At 54.6% G+C, this 14,542-nt stretch overlaps 1 protein-coding gene across 2 annotated transcripts; it reads left to right on the top strand.

Annotated features, from left to right (window-relative positions):
* The first annotated feature begins 1,391 nt into the window (after positions 1-1,391).
* Positions 1,392-7,996, top strand: MAMSTR (MEF2 activating motif and SAP domain containing transcriptional regulator). 2 transcript variants are annotated; one of them, XM_030821004.1, is made up of 9 exons: positions 1,392-1,464; positions 4,000-4,038; positions 4,977-5,119; positions 5,298-5,482; positions 5,836-5,938; positions 6,182-6,376; positions 6,711-6,896; positions 6,986-7,040; positions 7,206-7,996. In XM_030821004.1, the coding sequence occupies exons 1-9, from the start codon at positions 1,407-1,409 to the stop codon at positions 7,487-7,489; spliced, it is 1,248 nt and encodes a 415-aa protein (XP_030676864.1). In that variant the 5' UTR covers positions 1,392-1,406; the 3' UTR covers positions 7,490-7,996. The 2 variants fall into 2 exon arrangements, with proteins under 2 accessions (XP_030676864.1, XP_030676865.1); XM_030821005.1 differs by lacking the exons at positions 1,392-1,464; positions 4,000-4,038; positions 6,182-6,376 and having other exon boundaries at positions 4,684-5,119.
* Positions 7,997-14,542: the final 6,546 nt, after the last annotated feature.

The following is a 14,542-nucleotide window of genomic DNA, read 5'->3' as shown; positions in this document are numbered from 1 at the left end:
ACAGGAGCCTCCCACACCCCTCAGAACACGGCCCTAAGCTTGCTCTGCCGATTATAAGGCCCTCAGTCCTTCCAGTGGGAACCAGCGATGTCTCCCCCCAAATCCATACTCCAGCCCCCTCCTCCCTCAGACCCAGGAATCTGAGTCCCCAGACCCCTCTGGACCTTTTTGCCTGCCGTGCACACCGCCAAATCCCAACACCTCTGTCCCTGTTCCCAACACCCCAGAGTCCCCTGCCTCTTTTTCTTCAAACCCAGGACTCCAGGTCCCCATCTCTCTCCTAGCTTGGATCCAGGAATCTGGGCCCCAGTTTGAACTTTTCACTCCCCTGAACTTGATTCCAGTTGCTGCGTCAGGGAAAAAGTAGGCGACAGGTGGCACCTGCCGGTAGGGCCGGGACACGACCACCTGCCGCTGCTGCTCACCCGGCGCCCCTCTCCAGGCACCTGCTTCTGTCAGTCGGCCTGCCACCGCTCCACCCGACCTCACAGCCCCAGGACGTGCAGGAGGAGCGAGCCGGGGAACCCTGACTTCCCCCCTCCCACCCCCTAGCATCCCCTCAGGACGGCTCAGGCCCTCCCAGCGGGTGCTCCCGCCCCATCTCAGGGTCCCCGGCGGGGCTCCCGTCACACCCCAGGAAGGTGGGTTGGAGGCGGTTCCAGGCTGGTGGGGCGGAGCCTGTGGTGTCCAGCCTCGGCCTCTAGACTCAACCCGCCCCAGAGCACAGCTTCGCCGAGCCCACCTGGTGAGAAGCCCCTGGGGTGGACGGCGGGGGGGGGGGGGGGGGAGGCACACTCCTCAACGGTTCTATCCCCTCTCTGGTCCCAGTCCCTTCCCCAGAGGCCCTGGTGGCTGACACCCTACTCACTCCTTCTCAGATGCAGGTCACAGGGACCCTTCTATTCAGAAACCTGTCAGGGCTCTGTTCCCCTCTCCACCCAGGATCTTGGATTCTCATCTCCTTAGAGTATTGAGTTCCAGCCCTTAACCTCCTTCTCCTTCAAGATTCCAGACTCCAGGCCCTGCTGCTTCCTCCCTTTCCTAGACACAGGGGTCCCAACCCACAATCCCTTCCTCCTCAGCACTCAGGAGTCCCAGATTCCAGGTCCCTCCCCTCCCAGGATCCCAGAGTTGAGGCCCTCAGCCCCTGTCTTTCAGACCAGGGGGCTGGGTCCCCAGCTTCCTCCTCCCTCAGAGCAAGGTGTCCGGGTCTGCAGCCCCCTCCTCTACAGCCCCTGGGATCCGGAAGTTAGGGCCCAAGGCTGCTCCTATTCCCACCTCCCTCGGGCGCTTTCCCTGCTGAATTCACTCTCAGGGGCAGCCTCCTGACCTCCACTCTGAGCCAGCCCTCTTTGGGGCCCCTACCCTGCCCCCTCTCCGTCCAGGTCCCCATCCCGGCCTTGGCAATGACCCTGGCGGCTTCCTCCCAGCGTTCCCAAATCATTCGCTCCAAGTTCCGATCTGGTGAGAGAGGGCTGTCTTCATGTGTGGGGGATGGGATCCTGAGAATGCTGTACTCTGGGGTGGGAAGGGAGGGGTGGTAGGACCCATGAGGCCTGTGTTTTTTGTGCAAAAGGTCATGTTGCGTAAGGGAGGCCCAAGCACAGGGGTCCAGCTGTGGTGGATCAACGAGTGTGCAAATGGCTAGTACCACGCTCACGGGGGGACCAATGGGGATTGGAGGCCAGAGGTAGGCGTGCAGAGGGTTCAAGCACTGAAGAGAAACAAAAGCTTACACTGGCACACATGCAGGGGCAGAAGAGCAGAGGAGGGACTTCAGAGGACCAGTGTGGGGGTTTGGGTGAGGGGACAATGAGCTGTCAAGCTGTGAAAGTGTCAAAGGTCTTGTTTTAGTTCCCAGGGCAGGCAAAAAGTCTGCAAGTATAGTCAGGCATGGTGGCACATGCCTGTAATCCCAGCTACTTGGGAGGCTGAGGCAGGAGAATAGCTTGAACCCGAGAGGAGGAGGTTGTGGTGAGCCGAGATCACGCCATTTGCACTCCAGCCTGGGCAACAAGAGCCAAACTCCATCTCAAAAAAAAAAAAAAAAAAAATTGTGCAAGTGTTTCGAACTACAGATCAGTTCCTAAGAAGGCAAAGGGTACTTGAGTGTGCACGTGAGTGTGCCTATGTGGTTGGATGGGTACAAAGTCACCAGAAATCAAAGAGCAAGGAGTGTACAAAAAGGCGCATATGTCCAGAGAAGAGCAGAAATGTGCAAAGAGAGATCCTTGCTCCCAAACTGGGGGACAAACCCTGACTGCACATAAGATAGTTAACATTCATCCAGGCGGGGCACGGTGGCTCATGCCTGTAATCCCAGCACTTCGGGAGGCCAAGGCAGGTGGATCACCTGAGGTCAGGAGCTCAAGACCAGCCTGGCCAACATGGCGAAACCCTGTCTCTACTAAAAATACAAAAAAATGATGCCGGGCAAGGTGGCTGACGCCTGTAGTCCTAGCACTTTGCGAGGCTGAGGTGGGCAGATTGCCTGAGCTCAGGAGTTCGAGACCAGCCTGGGCAACATGGTGAAACCCCATCTCTACTAAAATACAAAAAATTAGCCGGGCATGGTGGCATGTGCCTGTAGTCCCAGCTACTGGGGAGGCTGAGGCAGGAGAATTGCTTGAACCCAGGAGGTGGAGGTTGCAGTGAGCCGAGATCACGCCACTGCACTCCAGCCTGGGTGACAGAGAGATACTCTGTCTCAAAAAAAAAAAAAAAAAAAAAAATTAGCTGGGTGTGGTGGTGAGCACCTGTAATCCCAGCTACTTGGGAGGCTAAGGCAGGAAATCGCTTGAACCTGGGAGGCAGAGGTTGCAGTGAGCCGAGATCATGACATTGTCCTCAAGCCTGGGTGACAGAGCAAGACTCTGTCTCAAAAAAAAAAAAGAGGACTAGGCGCGGTGGTTCACGCCTGTAATCCCAGCACTTTGGGAGGCCGAGGAGGGCGGATCACCTGAGGTCGGGAGTTCAAGACCAGCCTGACCAACATGGAGAAACCCCGTCTCTACTAAAAAATACAAAATTAGCCGGCGTGGTGGCGCATGCCTGTAATCCCAGCTACACGGGAGGCTGAGGCAGGAGAATGGCTTGAACCCGGGAGGCAGAGGTTGCGGTGAGCCGAGATCGCGCCATTGCACTCCAGCCTGGGCGACAAGAATGAAACTCTGTCCCAAAAAAAAAAAAAAAAGATTGTTAACATTCATCCTGGGCAACACAGCAAGACCCTGTCTCTACAAAAAATTAAAAAACAAAACCTATTTAGCTAGGTGTGGCGGTGGACACCTGTAGTCCCAGGTACTCAGGAGACTGAGGTGGGAGGATGGGTTGAGCCCAGGAGTTCAAGGCTGCAGTGAGCTATGATCGCACCCCTGCACTCCAGCCCGGGCTACAGAGCGAGACCTTACCTCTAAAAAAATAAAACAAATTAAAAAAAGGAAAAAACAGCGTTAACATGGATGCTGAGGCAGAGTGAGTCAAGGATGAAGAGTGTGCAAAAACATGCACGTGCACAAAAATGGCATGTGTGCAAAACTAGAGTCCAGAGAGATGCATACTTAAAATGTGGATATGTGGAGAGTGTTGACTGTGGGAAGGCCCCGAGATAGCCCAGAAAGTAGCAGGAGTGCATGGATAAAGGGAGGCGAGGTGCAAAGGGGCCAGGCTGCCAAGATGGCGATTGCGCAGGGGGTGGGGTGGGCACACGCTTGCTCATGGAGGGGGCAGGTGGAGCTAGGGGCAGGGCTGCCTCCTGCCTGCACGCTGGCTGGCTCGTAGCCCCAGAATGGCGCTGGCCCGCGGCGCTGCGCTGGCAGGGAGCAGGCGGGAGGCCCGAGGAAGGGAGCCTGCTGCCCGCCCACCCGCCTGCACAGGCTGTGTAAGGGGGCTGGGCACGCATATCCCGCCAACAACTGCAGCTCCCACCCGCCTGCCAGGCCAGGCTCCTGGACACTCCCTTCCCGCCTTCCTCCTCCCACCTCCCTCCTCCCTCCACAGTCCTCCAGCTTCGGATCCACAGACGGAATCAGGAGCAGAGTAAGTGTGGGCCCCAAAAGGAAGGGGATGGTGACCCCCGCCTCCCCATTGGGATATCCTGGAATACAGCTGCCAGATAGCCCTCATTAGTTCCTGCAGCTCAGTCTCCATCCCCTGGGACAGACCAAAATCCCATCCTGTCCTTTGCCAAGGATCTAGGGGTCCAGGTCTCTGGCCACCCCACCCCTAGGAGCTCTGCTTCCTGCTTCTCCACCCTAATGAGATGCTTGAGTTTGGATCCTGCTTCTTTGGAGAAGACAGGCATCCCGGTCTCCACATTTGGTATACATGAGAAGCTCTGGATGTAGCTTTTTTTTTTTTTTTTTTTGAGATGGAGTCTTGCTCTGTCGCCAGGCTGGAGTGTCATGGCTCAATCTAAGCTCACTGCAACCTCTACCTCCCAGGTTCAAGCGATTCTCCTGCCTCAGCCTCCTGAGTAGCTGAGATTACAGGCACGCACCACCATGCCTGGCTAATTTTTGTATTGTTAGTAGAGACGGGGTTTCACCACGTTGGCCAGGCTGGTCTCGAACTCCTGACCTCAAGTGATCTGCCCGCCTCAGTCTCCCAAAGTGCTGGGATTACAGGCGTGAGCCACCGCGGCCAGCCTGGATGTAGCTTTCAGCCTCTCCCTCTCCCCAAGAACCAGGAGTGCAGGCCCCACCCCTGTCCTAGCAAAACCTCAGACATCTGTGATCCTCAGCTACCACATCCCTTTGTGATAGAAAATTCCTGCTTTACTTGAGAATGTAACAACCAGAGCCCCGCCACACCTCCGCCCTCAGATCCAGGAGTTCAGGCACCCATCTCCCAGCACTCAAGTCTTGCTCCCTGGCCCGCCCTCCCGCACCCTGGGTCCCCGCTTTCCACACAGCCTTGCTCCTCCCGGCCTGGCTTGCTGCCTGCAGGCCTCTCAGGCTCCTTCACCGTCTCTCCAGTCTCGGATCCGGACCCGTGGATCTCAGCCTCAGGCCCTCCTCTGGCCCCGGCCTTGCCCTCGGGCACGGCCCCTTTCCTCTTCAGCCCTGGGGTCCTGCTCCCCGAGCCAGAATATTGTCCTCCTTGGAGGTCCCCAAAGAAGGTGAGTCTCGACCGGAGGGAGAGGTCCCTCTGAGAGTCTAGCCTTTGTCTCCCTTGCTGCTGCTGCCATTTTTGCTCCTCTTCGGTGGCACGGAGCTGACTCCATACTTTGCATGTAGCCCTGGGGCAGGAAGGTGGGAGCCGTGCTGAAGCCTAGCACATCACACCTGCCCTTTCAGGAGTCTCCCAAGATCTCCCAACGTTGGAGGGAGTCCAAGCCCAGGGGGAACTTGACATACCACCAGTACATGCCCCCAGAGCCGAGACAGGGATCCAGGGCGGACCCCCAAGCCGAGGGGTCCGCCCTGGGTCCTCCTGGGCCACCTCTGTGGGAAGAGACAGACTCGCAGCAGCCACATCCTAGGTATGACACCCGCTTCTGTTCTCCTGGGACCCAGAAATTCAGGTCCCAGCATCCTCCTCCCTCAAACCTCGAGTCCAAGATTAGGGGATTCGGGCCCCCAACCCTCTCCTCTCCCAGGGTTTAAGAGTCCAGGATCCCAGCCCCTCCCTTCGCCCTTCAGACCCGAGTCTGAACCCCTAGTTCCTCCTCCCCCATGCACAGAAATCTAGCCCCATGTTTGCGCCCTTGGAGACCCAGAATTCTGGGCCCACACTTTTCTGCATCTTCCCCAGCCCCCCGTCTTTGAGGACCCCAGAACACCTTTTCCCCCTCTACCTCTCTAACCTTTGTTCACCCCTCACGATTATCACCAGGATGAAGCCCTCTCCCCTCACTCCCTGCCCACCAGGAGTCCCTAGCTCCTCGCCCCCTCCACACAAGTTGGAACTTCAGACCCTTAAACTGGAGGAGCTGACGGTGAGTTTGGGGTGTAACTTTGCAGGCTGGCTCTCTCCTTCGGTGGGGTCCCAGAATTCCAACCCCGCAGCCTCTGCCCTCTGGAAATCCAGGAGATCGGGTACCCAGTCCCGTCCTGTTTTAGGGTCCCAGGAGTCCGGACCCCCAGTGCCTCCTTTCTCGGTTTCCAAATATCCTGTCCAGCTCCTGCCTGCGCCCCGGAGCCCGCCCAGCACTGCCTCTTCCCACCCACCCCCTCCCCAGGTCTCAGAGCTCCGGCAGCAGCTGCGCCTGCGGGGCCTCCCAGTGTCGGGGACCAAGTCTATGCTCCTGGAGCGCATGCGCGGCGGCGCCCCGCCCCGCGAGCGGCCGAAGCCGCGGCGCGAGGACAGTCCCACGGGTGCTCCCTGGCCGCGCCTCAGACCCAAGGCCCTGGCAGCCGCCCGGCGTCAGGGCTCGGTGAGGGCGGGGCTATGCGCGTGTGGACCAATGAAGAGAAAGCAAAGTGGGCCGGGGCGGGGTGTCGAAAAAACTAGCCAATGAAGTGTGGGGGCGTGGACCAGCGGTGGGAAGCCTTGAAGGCGAGGGGGCGTGGTTCAGAGCAACAGGGGGCGGATCTTTAGAGAAGAGGAGCCAATAAAAGAATAGGGGGCGAGGCCAAAGGGAGGGGTTGATGAGCGAGGGGTTGTGACAGGATCAAGGGGTGGAGCCACACGTTGCGAGTGGATAGGGTTGCGCCCTGTGGCGCCCTGTGGGCTTGGCTTATGGGAGCTCGCCCTCTTGGCTGTTCTAGGTCAAGCCCAGCGCAGCATCTCACAGGCCACCTCTTTCACGTGCCGCGGATACCCCGGGGACGGCTCCGGCTCCAACTCCCACTCCGGCTCCTGTTGCAGCTCCAGCCCTGACCCCCTCCTCAGCGCCGGGCTCAGCGGCTCTGACTCTGGAGGAGGAGCTGCAGGAAGCGATCCGGAGGGCGCAGGTAAGAGGGTGTGTGTTGAATCCGGCTAGGGTTCTCCAGTCAGGTCCAGGTCGGAGTCCCGAGTTCACGCCAAATTTCTCCATCCGCAGTTGCTTCCGAACCGGGACATCGATGACATCCTGGAGGATCAGGTGGAGCCTGACGGTAGGATCCAAACTCCTAGATTTAGGGGAGGTGGGGGCTGAGGTTCCGGACTCCTGCGTCCAAGGGAGGCGTCAGCTGGGGAACTGGATCCTGGAAATGGGGTATGGGGGGCTGGCGCCCGGACCCCTAACTTTCCAAGCTCACGTACCATTCTTTATCCCGCAGACCCCCTGCCCCCTATTCCCCTGGACTTCCCTGGCTCCTTCGACGTGCTGTCCCCCTCCCCGGACTCTGAAGGCCTCTCATCTGTTTTCTCCTCTTCACTCCCGTCTCCCACGAACTCCTCCTCCCCTTCTCCCAGGGACCCCACGGACTCCCTGGACTGGCTGGAGGCCCTGAGCGGGGGTCCTCCTCTGGGTTCTGGTCCCCCACCCCCCAGCATCTTCTCCGCTGACTTATCTGACTCCAGCAGCAGCCGGCTGTGGGACCTGCTGGAGGATCCGTGGTGATGGATTCTGGGATTTACAGAGACAGAGAACTGGTGGGGGTGGAGAGAAGCTCCTTGGGGGAGGAAAGGGAACTATCAGCAGAGCCCCTCCTACCGCAGACACAGGATCGGAGACAACCTCCAACCCCACCTGCCTCCTGAAGTGCTGCTGACATGCAACTGCCTTAACTTTGCCTACCTAGCCTCCTTATGATCCCCCTCCGGGGTGGTATGGTTGGGGGGCTTCTTTTGCTGCTGGCCACGGCAAACAAGCTGCTTGCTGCTTCCTTCAGAGACTCATGGATGTTTTTACATACCCCCGACCCCAGTAGATGGCTCCCTGTTGTTTGGGGAGCCTGGAAGGTGGTTATGCCTTTTGGATGCAGGAGAGGAGCAAGAAAGAGTGGAGAGGGAGAATGGGGGAGCCAGACCCTGACCTCCTGGGGTTCTGGTTGGAGATGAAAAAATTAGAAGCATCAGCTTCTCTTGGAAGCAGAGCCTGAGACAAGATATAAATGCCAGTGATTTACTAAAGAAGTGTTCTAGCCGGGCGCAGTGGCTCATGCCTGCAATGCCAGCACTTTGGGAGGCTGAGGCAGGTGGATCACCTGAGGTCAGGAATTTGAGACCAGCCTGGCCAACATGGTGAAACCCTGTCTCTAGCAAACACACACACACACACACACACACACACACACACACACACACTAGCTGGGCATGGTGGCACATGCCTGGAATCCCAGCTACTTGGGAGGTTGAGGCAGGAGAATCGCTTGAACCCGGGAGGCGGAGGTTGTGGTGAGCTAAGATCGCTCCATTGCACTCCAGCCTGGGCAACAGGAGCGAAACTCCATCTTAAAAAAAAAAAAGAAAAAGAAAAAAAGAGAGAAAAAGAAAGAAATGTCCCCAGGAGAAACCAGTGGAAGAGTGGGGAAGACAGGACAGCAAAGGGGAAGAGGAGCAAGAGGTGACTTCAGGTGAAGTTCCAACCTCAGCCTAATCCTGCGGAGGCCGGATCACGAGGTCAGGAGATTGAGACCATCCTGGCTAAGACGGTGAAACCCCGTCTCTACTAAAAATACAAAAAAATTAGCTGGGCATGGTGGCGGGTGCCTGTAGTCCCAGCTACTCGGGAGGCTGAGGCAGGAGAATGGCGTGAACCCAGGAGGCGGAGCTTGCAGTGAGCTGAGATTGCGCCACCACACTCCAGCCTGGGTGACAGAGCGAGACTGTCTCAAAAAACAAAACAAAACAAAACAAAACAAAAAACTAGGCATGTGTGGTGGTGGGAGCCTGTAATCCCAGCTACTTGAGAGGCTGAGGCAGGGGAATCGCTTGAAACCAGGAGGTGGAGGTTGCAGTGAGCTGAGATCATGCCACTTCACTCCAGCCTGGGCAACAGAGTGATACTCCATCTCAAAACAAACAAACAACAAAAACCCACACCACCCCAAAACTTAGAGTTGTAAAACAATAACTATCCATGATTGCTCACAAATGCATGGGTTGACTGGGCTCAGCAGGGCAGTTCTTCAGTTCCATGTGATGTTGGCTAGAGCTGCAGTCATCTCAGGGCCCACCTGGGCTAGCACATACAAGATGGCACATCCGATGTGTGTGTCACCATGGTGGGGATAGCATGAAGGCTGGGCCCAGCTGGGTTGTGCAGTGTGACACTCCATGCAGTGTCAACACTGTCCCTCTGTGGCCTCTCCACCAGGGTAACTAGATTTCATGCATGATAGCTCAGGGCTCCCAAGAGTGAGTATTCCAAAAGTGGGGAGCAGAAGCTACCAGTCTCTTAAAGACTAGGCCTGAAAATGGCACGATTTCTCTTCCACTGTATTTTAGAATTAATGCAAGTCAGGCAAGCCCATGTTATATACGGGAGGGCACTGTACAAATCCGTGAATATCAGGGACATGCTCACTAGGGGCTACATCTGGAGACTTGCCACTATACCACCCCTAGTCAGTCATGAGCCATGGGTCATGGAGGGAGGGAGGAATGACGTAAACTCCCGGGAACCTCCAGCCCAAGGGCAGTCCTGGGAAGAATGTCGTAGGGTAAGTTGTTAGCAGCAAAATGTTTTAAAATGTAGGTTTTGGCCGGGCGCGGTGGCTCATGCCTGTAATGCCAGCACTTTGGGAGGCCGAGGCGGGTGGATCATGAGATCAGGAGTTCGAGACTAGCCTGACCAATATGGTGAAACCCAGTCTCCAGTAAAAATACAAAAATTAGCTGGGCATGGTGGCATGCGCCTTTAATCCCAGCTACTCAGGAGGCTGAGGCAGGAGAATTGCTTGAATCTGGGAGGCAGAGGTTGCAGTGAGCCGAGATTGCGCCACTGCACTCCAGCCTGGGTGACAGAGTGAGACTCCATCTCAAAAAAAAAAAAAAAAAAAAAAATAGGTTTCAGGGCCAGACACCGTGGTTCATACCTGTAGTCCCAGCTACTCTGGAGGCTGAGGCAGGAGAATCACTTGAGCCTTGGAGTTTGAGGCTGCAGTGAGCTATGATTGCACCAGTGCACTCCAGCCTGGCAACAGATCAAGATCCTGTCTTTCAAAAAAAAAAAAAAAAAAAAAGGTTGGGCCCAGTGATTCACACCTGTAATCTTGGCACTTTGGGAGGCCGAGGCGGATGGATCACCTGAGGTCAGAAGTTCGAGACCAGCCTGGCCAACGTGCTAAAACCCCATATCTACTAAAAATACAAAAAAAAAAAAAAAAATTAGCCAGGTGTGGTGGTGCACGCCTGTAGTTCCAGCTACTCAGGAGGCTGAGGCAGGTGAATCACTCGCAGTGAGACCAGATCATACCTGCACTGCAGCCTGGGCAACACAGTGAGACTCCATCTAAAAAAACAAAAGTAGTCCCAGCACTTTGGGAGGCCGAGGCGGGCGGATCACAAGGTCAGGAGATCAAGACCACGGTGAAACCCCGTTTCTACTAAAAATACAAAAAATTAGCCGGGCGCAGTGGTGGGCACCTGTAGTCCCAGCTACTCGGGAGGCTGAGGCAGGAGAATGGGCTGAACCCGGGAGGTGGAGCTTGCAGTGAGCCGAGATCACGCCACTGCACTCTAGCCTGGGCGAAAGAGCAAGACTCTGTCTCAAAGAAATAATAATAAAAATAAAAAAAAATTAAAAATTAAAAAAATACCAAACCAAAACAAACAAAAAAAAAGACTAGAAGAGGCAAGGTAAGTGGGTTTGAGATTACCTAGTTTGAATTTCAGCAGGCTCTGGAGCATGGAGGCTGTCCTGAGTTTTTGGTACCAGGCTCAGGGAGCCTGTGCTCATAAAGGTGTGGATGGGGTGTGGGCTCTGGATTGGCTGGTTTACATAGGAAAGGTGAGTAGTTAACTATCTCTAGCATTTGGCTATCCCTGGGAGGGTCAGTCCCTCCAGAGTCATCGAGGCCCCCACTTGTCAAAGCAGCAGAAGTTCAGAAAATACAAAGGCATGATTAATACGCCAAGCACACAAGCTGGGGGCTGGGTGCACAGAACTGGTAAGAGGAATCTGAAGGCACCTGGGTGGGCCGCCAGCCCAGCACTGTCCTCTGCAGGTGGAAAAGAACAGTAGACCAGGCTGGGTGCAGTGACTCACGCCTGTAATCCCAGCACTTTGGGAGGCCAAGGCGGGCGGATCACCTGAGGTTGGGAGTTTGAGACCAACCTGATCAACATGGAGAAACCCCGCCTCTACTAAAAATACAAAATTAGCCGGGTGTGGTGGTGCATGCCTGTAATCCCAGCTACTCCGGAGGCTGAGGCAGGAGAATCACTTGAATCCAGGAGGCGGAGGTTGTGGTTAGCCGAGATCACGCCGCTGCACTCCAGCCTCGGCCTCCCAAAGTGCTGGGATTACAGGCGTGCGCCACCGTGCCCAGCCATTTTTGCATTTTTTATAGAGACAGGGTTTCACTATGTTGCTCAGGCTGGTCTTGAACTCCTGACCCCAAGTGCTCCTCCCACCTCAGCCTCCCAAAGTGCAGGGATTACAGGCGTGAGCCACCACACCTGGCCCTGAGACTTTTCTGACTGTATCACTCTCCATATCAATGTGTCCCCATCTCTGCCTGACTCAGGTCACTCTGTCCCGGTTCTGTCTTCATATCTCTTCTCTGTTCTCTGTCTGATTTGCCCTCTGGCTGTTCTCTCCTCCCTATCTCTGTCTCCAACTCCCTCCTGCCCTTTATCGCTGATGCATCCCTCATCTCTTTCAGTCTCTGCGCTCATCTCTCTGTGTCTCAGGCACTGGTCTTTCAGCTTCTGCCAGGCCCCCCACCTGCCTCCATTGCACCTTCCCCATCTCGCCTGCGTCCAGAGTGGGCACTGTTGAGCTGAGGGCACACTTGGTCCCTGCACTGCCCCAAGGAGTCAGGGCCAGGAAGCCGACTTGGTAGGGTGCCTGTCTGAACCTTAAGCCTAACTGAAAGGCTTGCGTCCTGCACTGCCGAGTGCCCAACACCCAACCCTTCTCCAAAGACTTCATCCCTCCCTCCTGCCTCAGGAAAACCAGGGCTGGACCAAGGGGGATCAGATGGGGAACCCCAAGCAGCACCTTCCTGCTCTCCTCTGATCTCCACAGAAGGTGGATATTTACATCATGAGGCCTGAAAAAGACCACCAACATCAAAATACCAAAAATTACTAATTTATATTATAAACGTACCCCCTCCCCAAAAGGATATAGTCATATTCATTGTGTAGACTGGAAAAAATATTTCTCCTCCTCCATCCTCTCTTTTTCCTTCCTTCTTTTTTTTTTTTTTTTAGACGGAGTTCGCCCTTGTTGCCCAGGCTGGAGTGCAATGGCACGATCTCGGCTCACCGCAACCTCTGCCTCCCGGGTTCAAGCGATTCTCCTGCCTCAGCCTCCCGAGTAGCTGGGATTACAGGCATGCGCCACTACACCTGGCTAATTTTGTATTTTTAGTAGAGACAGGGTTTCTCCATGTTGGTCAGGCTGGTCTTGAACTCCCAACCTTAGGTGATCCACTGGTCTTGGCCCCCCACAGTGCTGGGATTACAGGCGTGAGTCACCACACCTGGCCTCCTTCCCCTCCCCTCCCCTTCCTCCCTTTCTTTCTTTCTTTCTTTTCTTTCTTTCTTTCTCTTCCTTCCTTCTTTCTTTCTTTCTTCCTTCTTTTCCTTTTCTTTCTTTCTTTCTTTCCTTTTTCTTTCTTTCTTTCCTCTTTCTTTCTTTTTCTTTCTTTCTTTCTCTTTTCTCTCTCTCTCTCTCTCTCTCTCGTTTCGCTCTTTTGCCCAGGCTGGAGTACAGTGGCAATATCTCAGCTCATTGCAACCTTCACCTCCTGGGTTCAAGTGATTCTACTGACTCAGCCTCCTGAGTAGCTGGGATTACAGGTACGCACCAGCATGCCTGGCTAATTTTGTATTTTTAGTAGAGACAGAGTTTCACCATGTCGGCCAGGCTGGTCTCGAACTCCTGACCTGAAGTGATCCACCCACCTTGGCCTCCCAAAGTGCTGGGATTACAGGTGTGAGCCATAGCACCTGCTTGCCTCAGGATCTAATTGTATCTTTTCGATTTTCTTTTTTTTTTAGACGGAGTCTCGCTCCATTGGCAGGCTGGAGTGCAGTGGCACAATCTCGGCTCACTGCAACCTCCACCTCCCTGATTCAAGCAGTTGTCCTGCCTCAGCCTCCTGAGTAGCTGGGACTACAGGCGCCCGCCACCACACCCGGCTAATTTTTGTATTTTTAGTAGAGACGGGGTTTGACCATGTTGGCCAAGATGGTCTTGATCTCTTGACCTCGTGCTCCACCTGCCTCGGCCTCCCAAAGTGCTGGGATTACAGGTGTGAGCCACCACGCCTGGCCTGTATCTTTTCGATGTTTAAAAATTTTGTTAGTGATGGTGTCTTGCTATGTTGCGACTTTGGAGTGCAGTGGCTATGCACAGGTGTGATTGTGGCTCACTGAAGACCCAAACTCCTGGGCTCAATTGATCCTCCCACTTCAGCCTTCCGAGTAGCTGGCCCTACAGTTGTAGTCCACTATACCCAGTTAGTTTTTTATTTTTTATAGAGACAGGCCCTCCCTATGTTGCCCAAGCTGGTCTTGAACTCTTGATCTCAAGTGACCCTCCCACCTTGACCTCCCAAAGTGTTGGGATTACAGGCGTGAGCCACTGCACCTGGCCTGTACCAATTATATTTTGAAGTGACTTGTTAATGCCGTCTTGAGAGCACGGATCATATCTCCTAGACGGCTTTCTGATACATGATAGGTGCACAGCATGTATTTGTGGCTAGTCTGGAGAAAATACTGTAATATTGAGATCTATAAAATTGTTGTAAAAGTTGCCTCTTTCTTTTCTTTTCTTTTTTTTTTTTCACCAAGTTTCGCTCTTGTTGCCCAGGCTGCAATGCAATGGCGTGATCTCAGCTCACTGCAACCTCCATCTCCCAGGTTCAATCAATTCTTCTGCCTCAGCCTCCCTAGTAGCTGGGATTACAGGCATGCACCACCAAGCCTGGCTAATTTTGTATTTTTAGTAGAGACAGGGTTTCACTATGTTGGCTAGGCTGGTCTCGAACTCCTAACCTCAAGTGATCCATCTGCCTCAGCCTCCCAAAGTGCTAGGATTACAGGTGTGAGCCACCGCGCCCAGCCAAAGTTGCCTTTTTGATCCAGACTTGTAATAGGATTCCATCTACTCCTAAGATTTTTTCTTTTTTTTTTTTTGAGATGAAGTTTCACTCTGTTGTCCAGGCTGGAGTGCAATGGTGTGATCTTGGCTCACTGCAACCTCTGCCTCCCTGGTTCAAACGATTCTCCTTCTTAAGCCTTCCAAGTAGCTGGGACTACAGGTGTGCGCCACCACCCCTGGCTAATGTTTTGTATGTTTAGTAGAGACAGGGTTTCACTGTGTTGCCCAGGCTAGTCTTAAACTCCTGACCTCAGGTGATCCACCCGCCTTACCCTCCCAAAGTGCTGGGATTACAGCCACCGTGCCTGGCCTAAGATGTATTTTGGAGTTCATGTGATACTCATGTAATAAGCTCTCAGAGAACCTTTTCTCCCATCCCCAAAGTCATAA

This window comes from Nomascus leucogenys, chromosome 10 (genome assembly GCF_006542625.1).
Source record: "Nomascus leucogenys isolate Asia chromosome 10, Asia_NLE_v1, whole genome shotgun sequence".
NCBI lineage: Eukaryota > Metazoa > Chordata > Mammalia > Primates > Hylobatidae > Nomascus > Nomascus leucogenys.
Note: the sequence above shows the minus strand (reverse complement) of the source record. Positions and strands in the feature narration are given on the sequence as shown.